The sequence below is a fragment of the Mercenaria mercenaria genome, chromosome 15 (genome assembly GCF_021730395.1).
Source record: "Mercenaria mercenaria strain notata chromosome 15, MADL_Memer_1, whole genome shotgun sequence".
In the NCBI taxonomy this organism is placed as follows: domain Eukaryota; kingdom Metazoa; phylum Mollusca; class Bivalvia; order Venerida; family Veneridae; genus Mercenaria; species Mercenaria mercenaria.
This window is the reverse complement of record NC_069375.1, coordinates 35,561,234-35,586,915: the sequence shown is the minus strand read 5'-3', so window position 1 is coordinate 35,586,915 and position 25,682 is coordinate 35,561,234. Positions and strand designations below refer to the sequence as shown.

Below are 25,682 nucleotides of genomic sequence, written 5' to 3'. Positions count from 1 at the left end.
GTATATTTACTCTTGCAATCACACATTATAGTATTTATACTTAGGCAAATTTATGCTTGCTTTTGCTTTTTAAAAGAAACATCACTTACTCAATTGGGGAAAATCTCGATGAAGTTTCTTTTTTGTCGAGCAACTTATGAACAAAACAGAACAGAAGTTTATTAACCCTTAGCCTGCTTGTGGCAAGTGATTCTGCCTTTGCGACCAGTGCAGACCAAGATCAGCCTGCACGTCCGTGCAGTCTGATCATGGTCTGCACTGTTCGCTATTCAGCCAGTATCTTTTTGGTAAGCACCCCTTTTAACAGTTAATGACACTGTCCTGGGATGAATCTTGTTTTATCTTTGAAAATAACCAGTATCCAATTATGGAAGCATTGACAATGTATTTAAAAGCGTGGCCGCGGCTATAGCTTGAATTTCTTGAAAAAAATAAAAGAAACACCTCTTTTTGGTGGTATAAGCTTTCAGAAATGTCAGCATATTTAGGGTAATTTACTGACATGTAATAATTGTAGGCTACAAAGTTTACAAGATCTTGCTAAACCAACTTCCCATGTTTCTACGGGGGACCGTATGCAATACTTTTTGATTGGTATTATTCTACTAAAAGTACTTTCATTGAAGTTTCACACAAAATAATTTTGTTATTGAAATAGCGAATATTTAAAATTTGAGTAATCGTCCTGCTTTTATTTTACATGAGTTTATTTTATATGAGTATTTGTATTGATTCAAAAGTTTAACCATATTTTCTAAAATATGCACTTAAAACTTCATTGAACATACGTGATCCACTAAAATACCAATGTATCAATTGAAGTCGAATGATACGCCGCTCCTCGCAGGTAAACTGAAAAGTGTATTTCTGTAAAAAAGGTAAAATTTATCTGTGGTAAACTTACGCAATTTTCAAATGTTTTTAAAACTAGGGATAGATCTGAATTTGTGTTTATACATATCTTAAACGTACAAACTCGTTTTGCAAGTTTGCATTCAGCCACGTAAAGGCCCCAGCCAATCGCATCAAGGCCTTCGCTACGCTGCCTTGAACACTGAAAGTGATTTTACCTTTTAAAGTAAAACACATCAGCGTTAAGCTCCCGTTTGCAATCTTCAGCCGGCCGAGCGTCTGTGGTAGTGAGTGGAGTTTTGTAAAATCTGCACGCAGCATATTGGACTCTTTTAAGCAAATAATAAAAAAAAATAAAATAAAAAAGAATTGGATATCTTATCGCTTCTGTTTTTTGGATTTAAATCTGTTTGACGTATAAGGTAAACATATATTTTTTTTATCGTATATAAGATTTTACAAGCTTTATATAAATGTTTAAGTGGCTGGTCATGAAATAATATTACAGTCAAACTTGCGCTTAAACACCACCTCTGAACAGAGGCCAACTGGTTGTTAAAATGGCTAGTTTTGTGTTCTTAAAATTTAAAGTGTATTTTAATCTGTGAATAAAGACCGCCTGCCAATAAAGACCATTTCGCCGTCTCTCACAAGGGTGGTCAATTTTGACTGTAATAATATATAAAATGTACTGATGATTTTATAGCATCAAACCGTAACGCGACAACATTCATTGATTTTTTTTACAGAGCATCTAGTTTTAAAAAGGCCTATTTTTCTTGTATAATACAAAATGAGAAAAGGCAATAAAATTTGAAATACAAATAATTGAAATATATTATGTAAAATTTACAATTCTAATTACGTTGTTTCCGGTTTTGGATATGAATCAGATTAAAGGCCATGTTTATTGCCACATCTGATGCCATATCTAATGCCGCATTAACATATAATGCCATATCTAATGCCACATTTAAGGCTGTATTTAAGGCAGCATCTAAAGCCGGTTTAAAAGTCATATCTAATGCTACATTGAATTAAGGCCGTATTTAAAGTCACTTTAAATGCCACAGTTGAGGCAGCATCTAAGTCGTAAGCGAAATAAATACTTGCTCTTGGTGTCTGCTGGTGCTAATTAGTTTGCATTGTACAGAACAGTGAAGATTAATAGAAATAACAATGTTAAAGTGTTTAACCAGTCTATTGAATGCATTCAGAAATGACAAATTTAGGCCACGGTGCATCCAGCGGTCTATGAAATGTGAATAATATCTTGACTACCGTTATAATAAGGTGTCTCTTTTTGATAATAATAATAAAAATAATAAAACAAAACGAGTAAAAACGAGACATCACGCTATAGGCTAAAAATTGAAAACGTCATTAAAGGCACTATTGTTTGCATTTAATTAGCAATATGTCGGGAAGAGGTAGATAATTTTGCAACAGGTGTACGACAAGGGTTATGCAATTTACACATAATTTACGTTTTAGCCGGTATGTTCAGTTTATTTATTTATTTATTTATTCATATTTTTTTCGGGGTGGGGTTGGGGTGGAGTTAAAATATACATTTTCCCCAAATAAGTCTTAAGATATTAAGATATGCTCACGTGAAAATAAAGAGTATCTCTCGCCTTAAACTAGTTTAAAACATGGCCAAACAGTCGATTTGAAATACCTCAAATGGCATGAAATACAAAATCGTGAACGGTATGGTACACACGTAACTGTTTAATTAATACCCAGCAAAGAAAGAAAGCAAAACACAAATGTATTCATGAGATTAAAGTTTAACAAAAATAAATTCAAGATGAATATAATATATATCTACCTGACAAGGCATTTATTTTGCATTTAATATCAATATATGGGTTGTGTCATGACGCCCTTAAATCTATGCAATATTGGCATCGCTGCCCGATAAATCGGTGGCAACAAAAGGAAAAAAAAACGACACTTTCATCTCGATAACGTGACCTGGTGACTTCTAAAAGATTAAACGTGACCACAAAAACATTTGTAACTTGAATCTTAGATATTCTGTTACTATTCATCTTTTTTCTCCTATTTTAAATTAAAATGAAATTTGCAAGTAACAAATTTAAGTAATTTTACGGAATTCTGTTGTGCTAAACAGGAGGGACAGCACCCCACTTGTTACCTCTGGAAGTTAGTAAATACAACGGCCATCATGAAACATAATCAGCGTTCCAAATGATATTATATCTTGCTTACTGTGAACAAATGTTGCAGTACTCGGTGTATGCAAAAAGCGGAACGAAGCATGGGTTAAATACACCGTTTTACGATATAAACACATGAAATACCCCTACAAGCACAGAGATACGGTCGTTCACATAAAATACTAACGTTTTTCAACATACAGCATTACAATGATGTTGTCATAAGTTCATAAGATACCACCATGTTGCCATATAACTACACAAATACCACTGTGATGCCAAATAACCACAAAATACCACAAAAATACAAATGTGTTGCCAAATTACCACAAAAATACCACCGTAATGCCAAATAACCACAAAATACCACAAAAATGCCGCTGTGTTGCCATATAAAAACAAATATACCAGCGTGCTGCCAAATAACATCAAAATACCACCATGTTGAAAAATAACAAGAAAGTACCATTGTGTTGCCAAATATTAACAAAAAATTAAATCGTGTTGCCATACGATCTATACAAAGAATTGGAATAAAGGTGTCGTTAATAACGACAAAAATGAATAAATAATTTTATGCAAATATTGTTAATAAACTTTTAAACATATTTCGTTTTAAAATTTCTTTTCGTTTTATAGTTTCCGTTTATGGTAATCTTGCATTTTATAATTATATTTTAGTTTCGTTACCATAATCGTTAGTTTGTTTGGTTTGCTGACCAACATACAATACTTATGTACAAACATATGTAAATAAAAACATAATATTTGGTAGTAGGATCTTAAATGGAGAAATAATCTATGACAATCCAACCGGATCAAACTTGAATATTTAAGCCACATTCAGCGATGTTTATACCACAAACGGGTCCCTCATACTTTAATATTGTTAAACACAGTGAAAATGAGATCTTTGTTTTGATGTTTTGAGTGACCTGACTTGTTTAGGAAATAGGGTCTTATATACATTACATACCTATGGATAAATGTACGACATCTAGCATTAATGCCAGATGTGTAGTATTTATTAACTATACCTTTCGAGATACCTACTCAAACCTTCGAGTTATTGAAACTCAAAATTTCTAATTATTAACTCAAAAACTCGAAATTTCGAGTAAGTGTCTTGAAATTTGGAGTTAAGTCGAAATTTCGAGTGAGGATGTATAGGTCATGGCCAAGACCAGAGTAGCTGTTTATAGAGTCGTATAAGATGATCGGGTAAAGTTCGCTCTTAAGTCGAAATTCGCGAAGTCCTTTGTGCTAAAAGTGATTCAAACAAATTGTACCATCTGGTGTTTGAATTGAATGAAACCAATTCTAATTATCCTATGCCATTTGGAGAAAATGAAAGTATACTTGTTAAATTTTTTTGAAAAAAATCGCCAGAATAACACGGTCACTCAATGAGTTTCAAAATTTTAAAGACGGAGTGAAAGAGCTGCCATGTATTAATCATTTCCATTGTCTTGCTGGGGATGATATAGAAAAGTTTATCAGTGAAATTGATACAAGATATGTTACCCATAAAATTTAATGTTCTTAAATTATATTTAAATTCTATTCACTATCACCAAAATGATGGGTCTTTCTTTGAAACAAGGTAATTTTCAATCAAAATTGAAACAGACACTTGTTAGACCTCTTTTGAGGAAAGCTGGACATGAACTCGGGTAAATATAGACCAGTGAGTAACTTACTATTGTTTTCTAAGTAAATTGAGAATGATGTGCTCTTCAGACAATGATAATGATTCCCTTCCCAAGACCCAGTCCATTAATGTGAGCGGAATGGAGAGACACGAGTTGTCGGCCCTGGTCGCAATTGATCTTAGAATAACATTTTACACTGTAGAACATATATAGTTCATGATGTACTTCAAAGCTTGTATGGGTCGTGTAAGCGTCAAGTTGGTTTTATCTCAGAAATTTTCATGAGTACAAAATTGTATGGTGTCTGATAAGATGTTTACTCCTACTAAATGTTCATGATGTACTTAAAGTTGTATGGTGTCTGTGATAGTCAAGTTGGCTTTACTCCTACTTAAGAGATAGTTCATGATGTACTTCAAAACTTGTATGGTGTCTGTGATAAAGTGTCACGTTGGCTTTACTCCTGCTTAAGAGATAGTTCATGATGTACTTCAAAGCTTGTATGGTGTCTGTGATAAAGCGTCAAGTTGGCTTTACTCCTGCTTAAGATATAGTTCATGATGTACTTCAAAGCTTGTATGGTGTCTGTGATAAAGTGTCACGTTGGCTTTACTCTTACTTAAGAGATAGTTCATGATGTACTTCAAAGCTTGTATGGTGTCTGTGATAAAGCGTCACGTTGGCTTTACTCCTGCTTAAGATATAGTTCATGATGTACTTCAAAGCTTGTATGGTGTCTATGAATAAGTGTCACGTTGGCTTTACTCCTACTTAAGAGATAGTTCATGATGTACTTCAAAGCTTGTATGGTGTCTGTGATAAAGTGTCACGTTGGCTTTACTCCTACTTAAGAGATAGTTCATGATGTACTTCAAAGCTTGTATGGTGTCTGTGATAAAGTGTCACGTTGGCTTTACTCCTACTTAAGAGATAGTTCATGATGTACTTCAAGCTTGTATGGTGTCTGTGATAAAGCGTCAAGTTGGTTTTACTCCTACTTAAGAGATAGTTCATGATGTACTTCAAAGCTTGTATGGTGTCTGTGATACGTCAAGTTGGCTTTACTCCTACTTAAGAGATAGTTCATGATGTACTTCAAAGCTTGTATGGTGTCTGTGATAAAGCGTCAAGTTGGTTTTACTCCTGCTTAAGAGATAGTTCATGATGTACTTCAAAGCTTGTATGGTGTCTGTGATAAAGCGTCAAGTTGGCTTTACTTCTGCTTAAGAGATAGTTCATGATGTACTTCAAAGCTTGTATGGTGTCTGTGATAAAGCGTCAAGTTGGTTTTACTCCTACTTAAGAGATAGTTCATGATGTTCTTCAAAGCTTGTATGGTGTCTGTGATAAAGCGTCACGTTGGCTTTACTCCTGCTTAAGATAGTTCATGATGTATTTCAAAGCTTGTATGGTGTCTGTGGTAAAGCGTCAAGTTGGCTTTACTCCTACTTAAGAGATAGTTCATGATGTACTTCAAAGCTTGTATGGTGTCTGTGATAAAGCGTCAAGTTGGTTTTACTCCTACTTAAGAGATAGTTCATGATGTACTTCAAAACTTGTATGGTGTCTGTGATAAAGCGTCAAGTTGGCTTTACTCCTGCTTAAGATATAGTTCATGATGTACTTCAAAGCTTGTATGGTGTCTGTGATAAAGCGTCAAGTTGGCTTTACCCCTGCTCAAGATATAGTTCATGATGTACTTCAAAGCTTGTATGGTGTCTGTGATAAAGTGTCAAGTTGGCTTTACCCCTGCTCAAGATATAGTTCATGATGTACTTCAAAGCTTGTATGGTGTATGCAATAAAGCGTTAAGGTGGCTTTACTCCAACTCTAGATATAGTTCATGATGTGCTTCAAAGCTTGTATAGGGTCTGTGGTAAAGCGTTAAGTTGTCTTTACTCCTACGTAAGACCAAACAGATGTCTGGTAAGTGCAAATTAAGGCGTTATCATGCCACGTGTGATACAATGTAGTGTTCTCCTAGCTCTACCTTACTTATGCAGGAACATTCTTTGATGTAATTTCGCGACGCATCTCTGTCTATGGGTTTGTGGATTATCGCATTGCAATTAAACATTTAAAACAGACACCAGTCATTAACGAATTACATACGATTGAAGACTGAAGAACTTTTGACAAAGCTGTATGAAAGGGAACACACTTCTTATAATGGACAATTCAAATACAGAGTTAACTATGTTCTGCAGTAAAGCACAGCTGAAGCAATGTTGTACCATTGGGGTTAACATTACTGATGATAAGATCACACCTGAAAGCAGGTTTTTGGGTTGTTTTTTTTTCTTCTATAGAAACGCTTATTTTTCAAGGAATATGTTAAAACGGAATGTCGTACAGCTATGTTGAACTTCTAAAGGATTAAGACTATTTGTACATATCTCAAAAAGGATGCTACAGAAATAACTGTTTCATCACTAGTAATTTCGCTTTCGGGACTATTGTCATGTTATACTGTATGGTAAAGCAGAGAACGAAATACGTAAATTGCAACGTTTTCAAAATATGTGTTCAAAACTTGCTTTAAATCGTAAATTTGAGAATTCTAAGCAAACCTTTCAAAACCAGGATCAGATTTAAATTGCTCTCTTCCATGTACAATCGTTATGATGGAAAAGCTTCGGTCTATAAGACTGACCTTTTATCCCAAAATTCTCCCAATAGACTAGGTTTCAGGTTTTCCGACTGTACAGAAGGGTTACGTGTTGTTCCATTTAACGAACGAAAAGAAGTGTGTTTTAATGGTAAATGTTTTAGGATTGTAGGTCTGAGACTGTGGAATGATAGACATTAGAGTACAATGCTGACCACATACTTAGAATCTTTTTTCTTTTCGTTAATGTAAATTTGGATTTATATCCTCTTGTTATGTAATATGGATAATTTTGTTTCATTTTGTGATCATCAAGATGTATCATAGAGACAAAGTTTTAAAACTTTTTTTACCATTGAATATATACCTTCATCACATGTTTGACGTCGCGGGAGTGTAATAAAGCGATTAATTAATAATAATAATAATACGCTGTTGTGTAATAAAGCTTCGACGTCGGCGTCGTTTATAGTATAGGAGATGTTGGTCAAATTCACGTTTTTATATAGTAAAAGAAAGTAGATTTTTTGATGTTTCGACAGGAAAAGCAAACATGTGATAAAAAGAATATCACATTATGTTGACTTTCCACACTGAATTTATTAAACGAGTTGAATAAAATTGATAAAATGCTCGGCGGAGTCTCGCATTTTATTATTTTATTCAACTCGTTTAATAAATTCAATATGAAAAGGCACTCATGTAATATCCTCTATGTATAAAAAATAACAGTTTAATCAAATAAATGAGTTTTAGTTGTTTTGGTATAGAAGTATATTTAGATGTATATGTCCGGGCTAACATTAGGCTCATTGTGTAGACTAGACATTGGGTAGCCCTAGAGGAACAAATGAGATGAACGGCGACATTCACTCTTAAAATGTCAATATCTTAACCATTTTTAAGTCTGGAAGGTTTGAGCCCATATAGCAAGGAAATATAGGCCAATATCGGGTAACCGCGTATATGTAATTATTTTTTCCGTATCTGGAAGCCTTTCGACCTAGTTCGAGCCCCTGCCACTGAATTATACTGTACATGTAAATAAAGGTATATATTCAGGACACAGTCTGATATCTGTATCTCTAGAAGCTACTGTCAATCATACGTTGATATATGGTAGCATATGATAAAGCCATTGCATGCTAGCTACATTGATAAAGCCATTGCATGCTGGGTACAATGATAAACCCATTTCATGCTGGGTACAATATGAATGACTATTTACATTTTTTTGGCCTTATTCGAACAGAAATTCGAGTTTTGCTGATAAAAAGGCAGGATGCCAATTAATTAGAAATTTTTAGTTTGTTAATAATACGCACCTGACATTAATGATATTCTGTATAAAAGCACCTTGTCGGAATGGTTGTTTCTAATCGAACTATAACAGTAATGTCTTTATTTTCAGTTTAACCAAGAAAGATGTCTTCGGAAAAAGATATAAGAGTTATTAAGAAGCGATATTCGGTGGCATCTGCTCCAATTGTCGTTCAGAATACCAAGCCGGGCACTTCCATGTCTGTTCGGACAAGCTATGGCGGTCCTATGACTAGACGTTCCAACGTTATGATGAGCAGCAGTTATGGAGGAGGTGGTTTACTGCCTTCAGGCGAGACCGCTAAGGTTAGCAAGGAGACCGTCATGAGCGTGAAAGGATCAAGAGGCAAGGAGAAGAAGGATTTGAGTGAACTGAACGGAAAACTCGCCTGTTACATTGAAAAAAGCAGGCTCTTAGAAGCATCAAACAGGGCGCTAGCAGATGAAAATGAAAAACTAAGAAAGCTTAAAGGGATTACTGGCGAAAGAGTCAGGGTAGAGTATGAGGAAGAAATAAAAGAACTCAGAGAAGCGCTGGAGGAACTCCGAAAAGAATTCGCCCCATTAAAAGCAGAACTGATGTCAAAAGAAGATCTACTGGAAACAAAAGATAATGAGTAAGTATAATTTTAAAAAGATTTCCTTGTTTTGTCATAAATAACAGTCTTCAGTCCTTAATGATTTTAAAGTAATGGTAATCTAAAAAAACAAAACAAGCAAAATAGGTAGAGCAATATAATTGACTAAAATTCAACGCTATATTGGATAGAATGTAAGGTAGATGGCCATTGAATAAGAAATAAGGTTGCCGAATATACTACATATCTTGTACAATAATGCAGTGGACCGTCACAAAACCCCGCCAGGTCGATTAAAACGCACAATACCCTGTGACATAAACAAACACAGTTTACTAAGGTCGCTATGAAATCGTGTGACGTTTATATGAATGGCATGCCTCTTTATAGATGGGCTTAAGTAGCTTACTTTTTTATGCCTCCGAAGATGGGCATATTAAAATCGCACTGTCCGTCCGTCCGTGTGTGTGTGCGTCCATGTAAATTCTTGTCCTTGCTGTAACTTGAACATTCATAGAGGGGTTAGAAAATACTTTGACACAAATGTTAACCATATTGAGACGATGTGTCGCGCTCATGACCCGGGTCTCTCAGGTCAAGGTCAAGGTCACAAACCCTAACCCTAAACGCTAACCCTAACACAAATGTTCATCTAATCCCAAGGGTTGCTCCGGAGGCATTTGTCACTAATAGTGACAGCCTTTGTATGCTTTTTATGCGTTTTAAAAACGAAACATTTTGATTTATCATTAGAATAGAGGACTTAAAAAAACGAATTCAAGACCTTCAAAATCAACTTGATACGAGCAACCAGATGATTTGCGACTTAGAGTCTGAAATTAAATCATTGAGGCAAACATGTGAGAACCTTGCAAGAGACAGGGATATGGCAAAGAAAGAAGTTGCCTTAATCAGAGAGGATAATGCTAGACTTAGAGGGGTAAGTCTGTTTCACTTCCGAACTGATAGATTACTGAACTGATTTAATAATTATTACAAAACTCTAAATTATTACAAAACTCCAATTATTACAAAACATCGCGACTTGCATTCGTTCGCTCGAACTCGACGGGACTGGCAAAATTTGTTCGAGTTGTCGGTAAATCATACAACATGTAGGGATTTTGCGGTAACCTGACAATGTGTTCGAGCGGAGGGTGACATTCTAATTATCCGAATTCGAGTGAAGGATGATTGGACTGTATGCCGTTATATGACGTTTTGTTCGAACGTCCGCCTATTTAGCTACCTTGATGACACATGCATTCTCAAAAACGTATCACACCGCGTTATCATTCACGTGCCGTTAATGCACGGTTACTAAAGCATAGAAAAGTATCGCATTGTGAACAAAATTGTCGAGAAGTGTTTTTATAAAATGTATTATTTTTTATTCAGAAGGAATGTCATTTTAGTCTATTTCATGTCCAGAAGCGTCACTAAAAAAATGGTAGGGATAAGAATTCATCAGCCAAAGAAATGAAATAAAATAAACTGAGCTTACATTGATAGTGTGTTTGTTTTCTATCCTCCTCGATGTTAAATGATTAGCCCAAAGGGTGTATTAACCGTAATGTTTATTTACTTCAGGACCTTGAAGCAGCAAGAAGTCTCCAGATTATCGCCGAGCAGGCACGCGACGCAGCCTTGGAGGAATTAGATTTCTTAGAAACTTCCACAACGCATGTACGTTTTGACGTGTTTTATTCATTTCTTAGATAAACAGCAAAATTGGTACGTACTTTATTGCGATTTTAGACAATGCATTTGTTGTAGTTAATACACAAGATACTGTGAAATCATTAATATTCGTGGGGGACTAATTTTCGTGGATTTCGTGGTTCAGTCAATCCACGAAATTTAATCCCAACGAATAAGTAAAATTCCCATTCATTTTATAATCAAAAGTTGAAATCCACGAATTCATATCCCCACGAAACTACCGTTTTTACCAAAACCACGAAATTTCATGCCCACGAAATTAAATGATTTCACAGTATTTAATGCGGATCTGAATGAATTTAAAGTGACCGGCTCACGTGAAGAAGTATTACATCTTCGGACGGGCACCGGGCACCAGAAGAAAGTATCATGTAAACAGAAAACAAGTATCTTAATTATTATTAGATTTTTTGTCCATTGAGTCAAAAATATTAATGTAAATATGAAATAAGAAATGTATGACTATTTTATAGGAAATCGAAGAACTTAAAGCATTGGTTGAAGGTATCAATACTTTAAGACCGAAAATTGAGGCGGCGTGGCAGAGTGAATTCCAGCAGGCTGTTTGCGATCTTCAACAAGACTTTGATGATCGGTTGGCAACTATAACTGACGAATTGAGATGTCGATATGAAGATAGGGTAGGTAAAATTGGGACCAGAGGTAATGAATCTAACTTTTTATTGCTAGATTCAAAACCTCTATATCTGATTGAATGTTTCGATAAACATATTCCCTAAACTCAGGTTTAATCTTGTCTCAAAAGTTCTGAACAAACTGAAAATTCCAGGTTCTTGGTTTGATGACCAAATAAAGACTCTATGATTGATTTTCAAACTCGAAGCGACTAATTCTCATTTTTTCTCAAATGTTTATGAAAATATAGATTCAGGATCGGCGTGAAGTTGGCAGTACAGCAGTAGCAGCAGTAGGAGCAGTTAACTGCTGTAACTGCTGGCAGTAGCAGCAGTTAACTGCTCCTACTGCCAGCAGTTACAGCAGTTAACTGCTCCTACTGCCAGCAGTTACAGCAGTTTATTGCTTTCAAGGGCAGAAAATTCAGGATCAAGCCTGGGTACCTATGATCTTTAATACATATTTTCTTTCTAAATCAGACAGTATACAAAGTTTAAAGAAATTCTGCCCGTAGGAAAAAAATGTTGCCCTATATAAAATTGTCCCATTCACCCTTAAATTCTCCTGTAAACTATGCAATACCAGCAGTTTAATGGTTTAAAAGTCTCATTTATGTTTCTGACAGCAGAGTTGTCTATGAGAGCATGTCACTTCCAGCAGTGAAATGAGTCAAATGACCAATGAAATCAGTTCTCTATGTGTTACTGGCAGTAGTCAAATGGTTTATAAGACCAGTATACCAGTTTTTTTACATGTAACTACCAGCGATTAAATGTTTACAAGGCTCCTATTACTGCTAGCAGTAAGATGTTTATGACAGCAAATAACAAGGCTCCTGTTACAGCTAATGAGAGCAATTTACCAGTTTCGTATATATTTCTGGTGTATTCACTGCTGAAAGAAAAGCACTCAAGCCGAATTCAGCCTCGAGTTCCGAAAAAAAAAGAGTTCCCCATGGAAACACCGCCCCAGCTCACCCCGGGTTCCTCCCAAACAAGAGTTTTCCCCGAATGGCGGCCACCCGTGCCGGGTGGGGTACAACCCCTATACAACGGCCACCCGGTCCGATCCAAAAGTCAAGGTCTGGGGCGGAGCTGGGGGTGCCCAAACTGAGAAATGTGACAATTTCCAAAAACGGCCTCGGACCAAGTTTGAGACCCGCTCACGGGTAAACAAGAGTTTTCCCGGGGTAGCCGCTACGCTGGCCCCCCATACACCGTCACCCTCTACAACGGCCACCCGGTCCCGTCCCAAAGTCAAGGTCCCGTAGGGTCCTCCTATTAACTGCTGTAAGCATTTCAGGCCACCCCCGCCTCACAGCTCACCCCGGGTTCCTCCCAAACAAGAATTTCCCCGAATGGCGGCCACCCGTGCCGGGTGGGGGACGACCCCCTCTACAACGGCCACCCGGTCCGATCCAAAAGTCAAGGTCTGGGGCGGAGCTGGGGGTGCCCAAACTGAGAAATGTGACAATTTCCAAAAACGGACTCGGACCAAGTTTGAGACCCGCTCACGGGTAAACAAGAGTTTTCCCGGGGTAGCCGCTACGCTGGCCCCCCATACACCGTCACCCTCTACAACGGCCACCCGGTCCCGTCCCAAAGTCAAGGTCCCGTAGGGTCCTCCTATTAACTGCTGTAAGCATTTCAGGCCACCCCCGCCTCACAGCTCACCCCGGGTTCCTCCCAAACAAGAGTTTTCCCCGAATGGCGGCCACCCGTGCCGGGTGGGGGACGACCCCCTCTACAACGGCCACCCGGTCCGATCCAAAAGTCAAGGTCTGGGGCGGAGCTGGGGGTGCCCAAACTGAAAAATGTGACAATTTCCAAAAACGGCCTCGGACCAAGTTTGAGACCCGCTCACGGGTAAACAAGAGTTTTCCCGGGGTAGCCGCTACGCTGGCCCCCCATACACCGTCACCCTCTACAACGGCCACCCGGTCCCGTCCCAAAGTCAAGGTCCCGTAGGGTCCTCCTATTAACTGCTGTAAGCATTTCAGGCCACCCCCGCCTCACAGCTCACCCCGGGTTCCTCCCAAACAAGAGTTTTCCCCGAATGGCGGCCACCCGTGCCGGGTGGGGGACGACCCCCTCTACAACGGCCACCCGGTCCGATCCAAAAGTCAAGTTCTGGGGCGGAGCTGGGGAACCCCAAACTTCTGTCTGATTTTACAGTCATGGTGTTAATCTGTACAATGTACATGAATGAATACATTGATGGATAATTGTCCTTTCCTGTTTTGCATAATCTTCCTCGCCTTTCAATTTTCAGTCAGGAGCTGGTAAAATTCGATTTTAGCACACAACAACTTTATTCAAACTATTGTTTGTATTTTTACTTCAGTTATCATTAAAAATAACTATTTGAATTTAAATGCCTATAAAACACATGTACTCATTTTATTTAGAAAACGTGCCCGGGCCAAATTCGAAACCATCCCTTGCAATTTAGAAAAGCGCGGGATTTTCTACTTTCAGTTTCTTAAATTCGAAACCATCCCTTTCAATTTAGAAAAGCGCGGGATTTTCTACTTTCAGTTTCTTAAAATACAATCTGGGGAGGTAATTACATCATAGTAAAGGCCAAAACTCAAGAGTTAAATACACTACACTATAAACTGATTTGACATTTGAGAGTTCAATTTATAGGCTCGTCTCAATTTTGTAAATCAGCCGTGTTTTATTACAAATGTATATTCACTTCCTGTCTAAATAAAATGGTGTTGTGGTTGCGTGGAGTATTGTCCCGTAAGCGGTTGGGACTCTGTACTCTGTCAATTCATTTTTATTAACCTTTTATGTGCGATAAAATTAATTCATTCTTTCACTTACTAGTGTATGTTTTCTATTTTTCTTTTCATCTTAACGCAAAATACCATGCATAATTTTCATTATTGGTAAGTTTCGCCAGCTAATTCGTCAGAGTCCACAGTACAAAATTTTTTAGCCAAGAATTTCATAAAAATATAAATAATTTGATTTGCACATGCATGCATCACATCCATTGTGCATTATATAAAATATTTTGTACTTACTTCTAAAAATATATGATAATACGCATTAGACTTCCATATAATTTCGTTTGATCTGTTGCGGCTTTACATAACACTGTATTAAAGATGAAAATTTATATTGATTAAAATACTGATGGATATACAAGCACTGCTTATACCTACCATAATATCACAGCTATTTAGGCGGTTCATCTTTTTCTTGGTAAAATTAATTATTATACAAAATAAATCTATACTACTATATTGTATTTGCAAACACTATCCAAATTACAGACCGTTCGATTAAAAAAGTATAAAGCACCGCTAACTTTAAAACCGAGTAATAACTCATGGCAATAGCAGCACTTCACTTGTGGTAGTACAAACAATTTAACTGTTGTAACTGCTGGCAGTAGCAGCAGTTAACTGCCCGTACTGCTGGCAGTAGCGGCAGTTAACTGATGTAACTGCTGGCAGTAAGAGCAGTTAACTGCTGCTACTGCTGCTACTGCTGTACTGCCAACTTCACGCCGATAGATTCAGGCAGTGCAAACGTTCCTGGTGCTCAAATTGGTGGATTTAACAATATAGTTTGATAATTATCTACTTTACAATTTCAAGCACTGCAGAATAACACTAAATTTTTCGAAGGAAAAGATTTAACATTGGTAGTCCAGTAAAATCTGTTAGAAAAGATTGACATTTCTTAGACCTCAATTTACTATCCGGGAACGGGAGATAATCTTGCGTTCTGTGTTTTTTTTTTCTTCAGATAGCACACATGCAGGCGACTGCACCAAGGGACAATATGGACGGACTTATCAAGACGGAGAACAGAACTTTGAAATCTCAACTTGGAGATCAAAAGAGACAAAATAGTGAATATGACGCTAAGGTACAAAACTGCACAAACAAATTCTTAAAGGCACTGACTTCCAGATTTTGGCTAAAAATAATCTTCCTTTAAAATTGAAGATTGGTTATTTTATGAACATCAGAACATGCGTATTTGTTTCTAAACTATCCTAAAAAATGCCATATCAAGAAAAATAACATGCACGAGTCGGAAATCGAACCCGGACCGCATCGGCAATATTTTTTTCCAGCGTTCTTGACCAATACGCAACAAAGGAATTTGTATTTAACGGGAGTTAAATGTAAAGCTTTATAATTGAGACAGTTTACTTTTGGTACCGTTACAAACGCTTTTCAATATTGAATGGAACAGTTAGTAAAAACAACTAATTCTTACGTGTTTACATAACAAATTCTCTGTCAGTACTAATAAGCTTTGATAATGTGGCAGTTGAGTCCAGTAAGTCCAGGGGTGTTCAAAGATAATCCGTCACAGATCTATTGTAAAGCAATTATACCTTGTTCAGACTACGTTTTTAATCCTACATTAACTTGGGTTTATTTTTTAAACTCGTTTGCGTCCACACTATATGTGGTGTTAAACGTGAATTTTGTAAAGGTCAAGTGGTTTCTGTAATGTAGCATTAAAACTACCTCGGGAGGTGGTTTTAATACTACATTAAAAAGTAATGCTACATTATTTTACAAATGTGAACGCAAATGTGAGTTATAACTGGTTTTACAATCCCAAATCTACAGATCTTACCTTTTGGAGGAAGAATACCATGTGTTTCTCTTTTGTATCAAACAATTGATGCTGTGGCTGGCAAAAGTAATTGGACTCTTGTTGAAAAAAAAAAACATTAAATTGCGATATGGAGTCATGCTGATGCTCAAAATGGACAATAGATGGAATGAACAGAAATTCTTAGATGAACACAGAAGTTTAAATATTGATGACCCCTTCTTGTTTCTGTTAGTCTCAATTCTTTGTAACCTTTTTTGCTTATTGCAAGATATTTGTTAACTTTCAACATTGCATGTATATATTTAAACCACATTTCTTTGCCTAGTGTGGACGCAAACTAGATTACATTTTGATGGGTTTTGAATGTCAAATACCAATTATAGCCAATTAGTGCCTAATAAAAATAAAACCGTTCTGCTAGTGTGAACACGGTATTATTGGATTTACCTGTATTGGAAAATAAACAGTGTCGATTGTATTGAGGTCAACTGCCACATTATCAAAGTTTATTAGTAAATTCGTTTCAAAGCCTTCCTAAGAATAAAGAACAGCAATAATTTCCTGATATCTAAAAAGTTTCTTTTTTTTTGTTGTGCGATCTGGAGGTCAGTGCGTTTAAAAATCACACAAAAAGCAACATTCAAGTGCTTAATATGCCATGTTTGGGTTTGCTTGTAGCAAGCGCTTATGTAGGGGTCACATACTTTTGTTTATATGTTTATATATATTATTCTAATAATGTAAATATGTACAAAGATATAATTATGTTAGCACGTTAGCCATTAAACATGTTGTATTCTACTAATTTCAAAAAAGACATACAAACACGTACGTATTATCAATCTCGTACGCAGCAATCTCCACTTGCTGTAAAAAAGACTTCTGTCAGGATTTTGATATATAAATCGTTTTTTATATTAGATTTTAGTTGTTGAAACTGTTTGAAGTATTTTCACAGATTTAAGGATAATGTAGGTGATGTGATGAAATGAAAAAAGAACATAAAAGCCGAAATTAAGAAAAAAACTCTTTTTCAACGGCATGCGATTTCATAGTCACGTGTCAGCAGTGATTAATGTAGCCCTAGGGGAGATAATCGCTGTTGAATTAATATGATGTGGATTTTACTGAACATTTCCAGAAGAAATATAATCCTAGAGTGAGAAAAGTCACATCATTACACACATTCACTCACCTCAGCCTTGCATTATACTCGTCAGAGCGTTACAGTACACTCGTCACAGCATTCACCACAACCATACATTATACCCGTCACAGCATTCACCACAACCATACATTATACCCGTCATAGCATTCACCACAACCATACATTATACTCGTCACAGCATTCACCACAACCATACATTATACCCGTCACAGCATTCACCACAACCTTACATTATACTCGTCACAGCATTCACCACAACCATACATTATACTCGTCACAGCATTCACCACAACCATACATTATACTCGTCACAGCATTCACCACAACCATACATTATACCCGTCACAGCATTCACCACAACCATACATTATACCCGTCATAGCATTCACCACAACCATACATTATACTCGTCACAGCATTCACCACAACCTTACATTATACTCGTCATAGCAGTCACCACAACCTTACATTATACCCGTCATAGCATTCACCACAACCATACATTATACTCGTCACAGCATTCACCACAACCTTACATTATACTCGTCATAGCATTCACCACAACCTTACATTATACTCGTCATAGCATTCACCACAACCTTACATTATACTCGTCACAGCATTCACCACAACCTTACATTATACTCGTCACAGCATTCACCACAACCATACATTATACTCGTCACAGCAATCACCACAACCTTACATTATACTCGTCACAGCATTCACCACAACCTTACATTATACTCGTCACAGCATTCACCACAACCTTACATTATACTCGTCACAGCATTCACCACAACCATGCATTATACTCGTCACAGCATTCACCACAACCATGCATTATACTCGTCACAGCATTCACCAACCATGCATTATACTCGTCACAGCATTCACCACAACCTTACATTATACTCGTCACAGCATTCACCACAACCATGCATTATACTCGTCACAGCATTCACCACAACCATGCATTATACTCGTCACAGCATTCACCACAACCATGCATTATACTCGTCACAGCATTCACCACAACCATGCATTATACTCGTCACAGCATTCACCACAACCTTACATTATACTCGTCACAGCATTCACCACAACCTTACATTATACTCGTCACAGCATTCACCACAACCATGCATTATACTCGTCACAGCATTCACCACAACCATGCATTATACTCGTCACAGCATTCACCACAACCATGCATTATACTCGTCACAGCATTCACCACAACCATGCATTATACTCGTCACAGCATTCACCACAACCATGCATTATACTCGTCACAGCATTCACCACAACCATGCATTATACTCGTCACAGCATTCACCACAACCTTACAATATTCTCGTCAGAGCGTTACAGTACACTCGTCACAGCATTCACCACAACCTTACATTATACTCGTCATAGCATTCACCACAACCATACATTATACTCGTCACAGCATTCACCACAACCATGCATTATACTCGTCACAGCATTCACCACAACCATGCATTATACTCGTCACAGCATTCGCCACAACCATGCATTATACTCGTCACAGCATTCACCACAACCTACTCGTCACAGCATTCACCACAACCATACATTATACTCGTCACAGCATTCGCCACAACCATACATTATACTCGTCACAGCATTCGCCACAACCATACATTATACTCGTCACAGCATTCGCCACAACCATACATTATACTCGTCACAGCATTCACCACAACCATACATTATACTCGTCACAGCATTCACCACAACCATACATTATACTCGTCACAGCATTCACCACAACCATACATTATACTCGTCACAGCATTCACCACAACCATACATTATACTCGTCATAGCATTCACCACAACCTTACATTATACTCGTCAGAGCGTTACAGTACACTCGTCACAGCATTCACCACAACCTCACATTATACCCGTCATAGCATTCACCACAACCTTACATTATACCCGTCACAGCATTCACCACAACCTTACATTATACCCGTCACAGCATTCACCACAACCTTACATTATACCCGTCATAGCATTCACCACAACCTTACATTATACTCGTCACAGCATTCACCACAACCTTACATTATACCCGTCATAGCATTCACCACAACCTTACATTATACCCGTCACAGCATTCACCACAACCATACATTATACTCGTCACAGCATTCACCACAACCTTACATTATACCCGTCATAGCATTCACCACAACCTTACATTATACCCGTCACAGCATTCACCACAACCTTACATTATACCCGTCATAGCATTCACCACAACCTTACATTATACTCGTCACAGCATTCGCCACAACCATACATTATACTCGTCACAGCATTCGCCACAACCATACATTATACTCGTCACAGCATTCACCACAACCATGCATTATACTCGTCACAGCATTCACCACAACCATGCATTATACTCGTCACAGCATTCACCACAACCTTACATTATACCCGTCATAGCATTCACCACAACCATACATTATACTCGTCACAGCATTCACCACAACCTTACATTATACTCGTCACAGCATTCACCACAACCTTACATTATACTCGTCATAGCATTCACCACAACCATACATTATACTCGTCACAGCATTCACCACAACCTTACATTATACTCGTCAGAGCGTTACAGTACACTCGTCACAGCATTCACCACAACCTTACATTATACCCGTCATATTATTCACCACAACCATACATTATACTCGTCACAGCATTCACCACAACCTTACATTATACTCGTCACAGCATTCACCACAACCTTACATTATACTCGTCATAGCATTCACCACAACCTTACATTATACTCGTCACAGCATTCACCACAACCTTACATTATACTCGTCACAGCATTCACCACAACCTTACATTATACTCGTCACAGCATTCACCACAACCTTACATTATACTCGTCACAGCATTCACCACAACCTTACATTATACTCGTCACAGCATTCACCACAACCTTACATTATACTCGTCACAGCATTCACCACAACCATCCATTATACTCGTCACAGCATTCACCACAACCATGCATTATACTCGTCACAGCATTCACCACAACCATACATTATACTCGTCACAGCATTCACCACAACCTTACATTATACTCGTCACAGCATTATAGATATGTTCCATTTTTCAGAAGAAATCCTCAAGTACCATATTTTATAAAGCCACGTGTATGCTTTCGCGGCTGTAACAGTAGCAGAACGGCCAGTGCATTCGAATACTTCAATATGTGTATACGGTATACGTGTATATGGTATCATTGTAAAGGTTTAAAATACCCTCCTATTGATGCACCTTGTTAGAGGCTTAGAAACTCTCGTATACTAGCTCAATACCGCCATATTACAGACAGTCATGCATGCAAATTATTTAGAAAAAAACGATTAGATCATTCAATATATTTTCTTGAATGATAAACAGATGAGTTTATCTGTAACATGCTGAATCATTGTGTTGCATTAAATAACTATGAACTGTCTGTAATTAATTTTGGAAAATACTTACTGTCGTTTATAGTAGATGAACTGTTCATGTGTTTTATATTTACAGATCGCATCTTTGATGGCACAGATCCAGGAGATGAAAGCCATGATGGAAAGAGAGCGTAGTGAATGTGAGAATTGCAAGGACGAACTTAGAATGGAAATAGCCAAACTACAGCAAGAGCTTGCAGATGTTAATGCTGATATGGCTGAAATTCAAGACAGCAAAATGAGCTTAGAGCTCGAGATCGCGTGCTACAAAAAACTACTGGAAGGCGAAGAATCCAAGTAAAATTTACATGATTGTGAATTTATTCAATGCATTTGAAGAAATTGTCCCTTCAAGATCCCATCATTTATATCAAATTGTCCCTTCAAGATTCCATCATTTTTAAAAGATTCAGTCATTGGAGAGATTGTGATATAATTAAAAATAATTATATGGACACTTTACCTGACCTTTTATCAATAAAAAATGACCTTAAGTACATCAACGTTAATAACTATCAACGAACACGTTAAATTTACAAATAATTGCCTTATGCAAAGTATATATAATATTATGTTTTTTCTGTAATTGCAGGATGGCTAGATCGTTAGAATCACAGTTTAACATGCAAAGCCGTGGTGGGCAACATTTGGCATCTGTGATTTCTGGAGGGATGTCAAGCGGCGGCGGCGGCGGCCAGAGTTCCGCAGCGTCCAGTTAGTAACGTTAACACACGTAGATGTAATCAATCAGTGGGGGTTGTAGCGAGAAATCACGTGCTTCTTGCTTACTGTTTGTATTAAAAATTTGGCACGTGCAAACTTTGTTTCATTAAGTTTAGGTTTCTGAAAATTTACATCCTTTAACAAAGAGTGCAGTTACAACATAAGATGAAAATATACTGCAAATTCAAAAGTATTCTTGTACATTCTTTTCATGCTTTAGCATTAATTGCACATGCTCGATTTATTGTTTGTGAAAGATTATCTTGCCAGAAAGCTCGGTACGTTCATTTAATTTTTGTCAGCGAAAGGGAAGAATTCTAAAAGACTTTTCTTCCATTCTTATCCCTTCCTGTGTTAAGTATGACGAAAGTATAAATGTTTGTGCTAAGGAATAAACATGTATTGGCATACTTTACATATAAAATGCTTAATGCTCAGCCTGAAACAAAGTGCGCATTTTGCTGTCTAGTGAGAATATACCATAAATACTTCATCTGAAAACACAACATATGCTTGCTGTAGTCAAAAGAACATACAAATTGTTCAAGGTATTTTTGTCACACATATTCATTACCATCATGTATTCAATGACATTATATAAAATGCTGTTGGTGTTTTTGCTATATGTATCCGCTTATGCTATAGTGTAGATTTTTTGTAGATATCATAAGGGAGATAAAATGAGATTTGTTAAAGATGTCAACTGAAACCATTTTTATTGCCTAATTAAGTAATTTTCAATTTATGTCTTGCTTGATTATAAGCGTGTTTCTATATTTTTTTCAAAACAATTCATACATGTGTTTACTGTAGTCCCGTCCAAAGTATCACTTGTCTCTCGCGTCAGTACGTCAGATGTTAGTTAGTTTTTACTAATTATTCCATTCAAAATTGAAACTGGGTACCGGAGGTAATCTACCGTAATTATAAAAATTATGAATTCCGTGGTGTATTGGCCAAGACGTTAGGAATGTCTTTTTTGCCAAGGCGTCCCAGGCCATAAATGCCCGACTCGGGCATGTTTTTTTTTGTCTTGATTTCGCATTTTTAAAGATAGTTTAGAAACAAAACCTCGTGTTTAATATTAATAGTATGACCAAACTCAAATTAAAAAAAAGAGACCATTTTAGCCAAAATCTGGAGTTCAGTCCTTCTAGCTCTTTTACATTAAAAATTTTATATTTTGTATCACTTACCCATTTTCTTATATAGACAACCGGATTATAGTCTTATGCAAAATATTCATTCATACATTAAGCTTTGATATAACACGATTGCTTATATATGCTGAGCATTTTAAGACGTTTATACTGTCTTCCAAATTAATTTGAATAAATTTTTTATCATACTGCTGCCTTGTGTCATGTCATTATATTAACTGTGGTTTAACAACATTTCTATTTATTTTTCTTTATGTTAAAAACTTATGTCAAAAATCGTCTCCTTTATATAAATTTAACAGTTGCCGTGGGTAAAAGGAAAAAACTCATTTTTTTGCATGAATAATTATGATGTATCTGGTATCACTGCTTCCATCGACTAACTGTACTAGAATTCCAAAGAGACGTTTCAACAAAATTGTGAGTTGTTGGTGTTGAATAATGTTTAGTATGGAAGTAATCTCAAGTTGTAATCCAACGGCTTTAAATACACACTCATAAGGCTTACGATGGCTTGTATATTTTTTATATTTGGTTATGGGTAAAAACTATGGCTTTTGCTGTTACTATAGGGTTTTTTTTATAATCAGATATTTTGTTTGCTGTTTTGTTATTGTTTTTTTTTGTCGCAACAGTGTTAGATATTACTTATTTTTTTGAGAAAATTGATTTTATTCTTTTTTATTATAGAAATTGTAGCGTGCTTACCTGGCTACCACTTTTTATCGTAACGGACAATGTACGAAATTTATTTGTGAACTAAATATATACCAATGTTATTTATACCCCCCACATATCTTTAATTATTTGCACACTTCTTTCTAGTGTTTTCACATATGCTCTGTTGTACAAATTTGCATTTTACAAAGTTCCCTGATTTTTAAAAGAAATAAGATATTAACTAAATTTCAAACAAATTATTTGTTTACGAAACTAATCAAAATACTAAACTGGGGTGAATTTGACACATGATTAATTAATTAATTTATGCATGCATGCTAGAAAAAATGCACTTATTGAAGTTGAATATCGTATTTTATTTGTTTTATTGACTTTTGTTTGAGGAATTTTGTTTTATTTTTCTAGAACCTGTTGTTAGTAAGTATAAGAAAGAATATGTTTATTTATGTTGAAGTCTCGTTGGAAAGATTTAGTCTCTTTAGTGTACTCCTATGACTTTGATTCAGTTTCACTAAAACGTTGTTATTTCTTTTCTTAAAACAGTATTAGTTCTCATCTACTTTAACATTTTCACAGTTTTTTTTTTACTTCTGTCTGAATTAACAGTTTATACCTGTCCGAGTTAAAACATTTTGACTAAATACCTTATGTGTGACTAAATTTCAATGTTGGGAAAATGGCATCACTTACAAGAAATAAATCACCGTATAGAAATAGAACGATACATGTATAGTCCATGCTTTCAAATTTTGAAGCATTTGATGATAAATGTGAATACATTCTTTTTTAAATGTAAAATTATTTTTTTTTAATAAAAGTAATGATTTTTTTTCACATAATTGGTGGAAAATTCATGTGTAGGTAGTTTAAATATAAAAATATATCAGAATCAAGGTCATAGTGCATGTAAAAATAACACCAGCGCATGTATCTTTAACCAGAAAGCGCATTGTGTCAAATGTCCTTCAAGTAACCAGCATATGTTTATCAAGTTAAGCATATATGTGGGACGTATCTGTTATACATTTCGGGTTGTGTAAGAATATTTTTCGAACTATATTTCTGTGTAACTAACCCTAAAGTAGCTTATAACATACCCATCATTCCGGAAATGGTCATAACAATAATCAAAATAACAAATGTTTTAGATAGCTCCCTTACATGTTATAGAAAAAGACATCATTCTACACAGCATGTAAAGATTGCTGTGGACATCGACGTTATATAAAAATAAACGTTTAAAAAAATTTTGGCGAAGTGATAATTGAATATTTTTCGGAATAATTATTGAAAAACCGCTATTTGGCATTAACTTGTCGTCGCCTTTTTCGCTCAATAAAGAAGAATCGGCGGCACGTAAAGAGTAAGTATCTATAATCCATTGTACCTTACACAGTCTGTAGTGTATTAACCTGCGATGTCAAAAATCTGTTTGTCGTGTTGACAAATATCCCCAATTCCTGTATCTTCGTGCCTTCCTATATCTTCGTGCCTCTGTCATTTACACGAGCTGCTAGTTCATGCAAAAGTTCTGACGTCATTGAATTGTGTAAACATAATAAGCACATGGTATTTCATATACAAAGAAGGCAAAATGCATACAAAACATGTAGTTTGCCTTTAATCCACATTAATTAAATATCTATCATTGACACTGTGTAGCTGCTTACAAAGAAACCAAGTACAATGCAATTATTTAAAAATATCCAAATTTTCATTTCCAAAACTTCTGACAGTTTCATTCCAAGGTCATTGCCAATTCTCCTAACCTAATTTCATCGAAGGGGCAAATTTCCATGCTTGAATGGCATAAGCGACCCAAATAACACAAGTGGCACGATGATATAGGAAAATGGCGACCATGACTTAGGTTACACATATGGTGGAAACATCTTGAGATTTCACAAAGACTGTTTAGGATATCCAAACAAAAAAGTTTGCATGATAAAGATAAAAGGTTTATCTTCAATATCATATATACACTTTTAAATGTATTTTGCCTAATTTTGGGATTTAAGTGGGGGAATAAGTAGGGGGCACGAAGATACAAGAAAAGGGCATACAACACGTCGAACCGGACAAATCGTTGTCATATTAGTACCTAAGAAACCAGTACCTAACATTGTCTATTTTAGTTTAGCCTTTTCTTTCGCACAAAATATAGAATAATATCAGAGCAATACTAGGTGGCGGTGGATTGAAATGATATTGTCTTCTTAATGTTTGTATTTTCCTTACTGAATACTTTTCAGTTATAATTATGTGAAATATTGCATG

General features: G+C 36.4%; 1 protein-coding gene across 2 annotated transcripts in view; it reads left to right on the top strand.

Annotated features, from left to right (window-relative positions):
* The first annotated feature begins 1,093 nt into the window (after window positions 1-1,093).
* The window catches only part of LOC123551005 (non-neuronal cytoplasmic intermediate filament protein B-like), a 31,766-nt gene continuing 7,177 nt past the window's right edge, over window positions 1,094-25,682 (top strand). Inside the window, exons 1-9 of one of the 2 annotated variants that reach the window (XM_045339601.2) lie at window positions 1,094-1,274; window positions 8,710-9,235; window positions 9,950-10,136; window positions 10,787-10,882; window positions 11,392-11,559; window positions 15,319-15,441; window positions 20,918-21,138; window positions 21,434-21,555; window positions 23,811-23,822. In XM_045339601.2, coding sequence (XP_045195536.2) covers window positions 8,724-9,235; window positions 9,950-10,136; window positions 10,787-10,882; window positions 11,392-11,559; window positions 15,319-15,441; window positions 20,918-21,138; window positions 21,434-21,555; window positions 23,811-23,822 — 1,441 coding nt within the window. In that variant the 5' untranslated portion in view covers window positions 1,094-1,274; window positions 8,710-8,723. The remainder of the gene's footprint in view (window positions 1,275-8,709; window positions 9,236-9,949; window positions 10,137-10,786; window positions 10,883-11,391; window positions 11,560-15,318; window positions 15,442-20,917; window positions 21,139-21,433; window positions 21,556-23,810; window positions 23,823-25,682) is intronic. The other variant, XM_045339608.2, reaches the window with a different exon arrangement.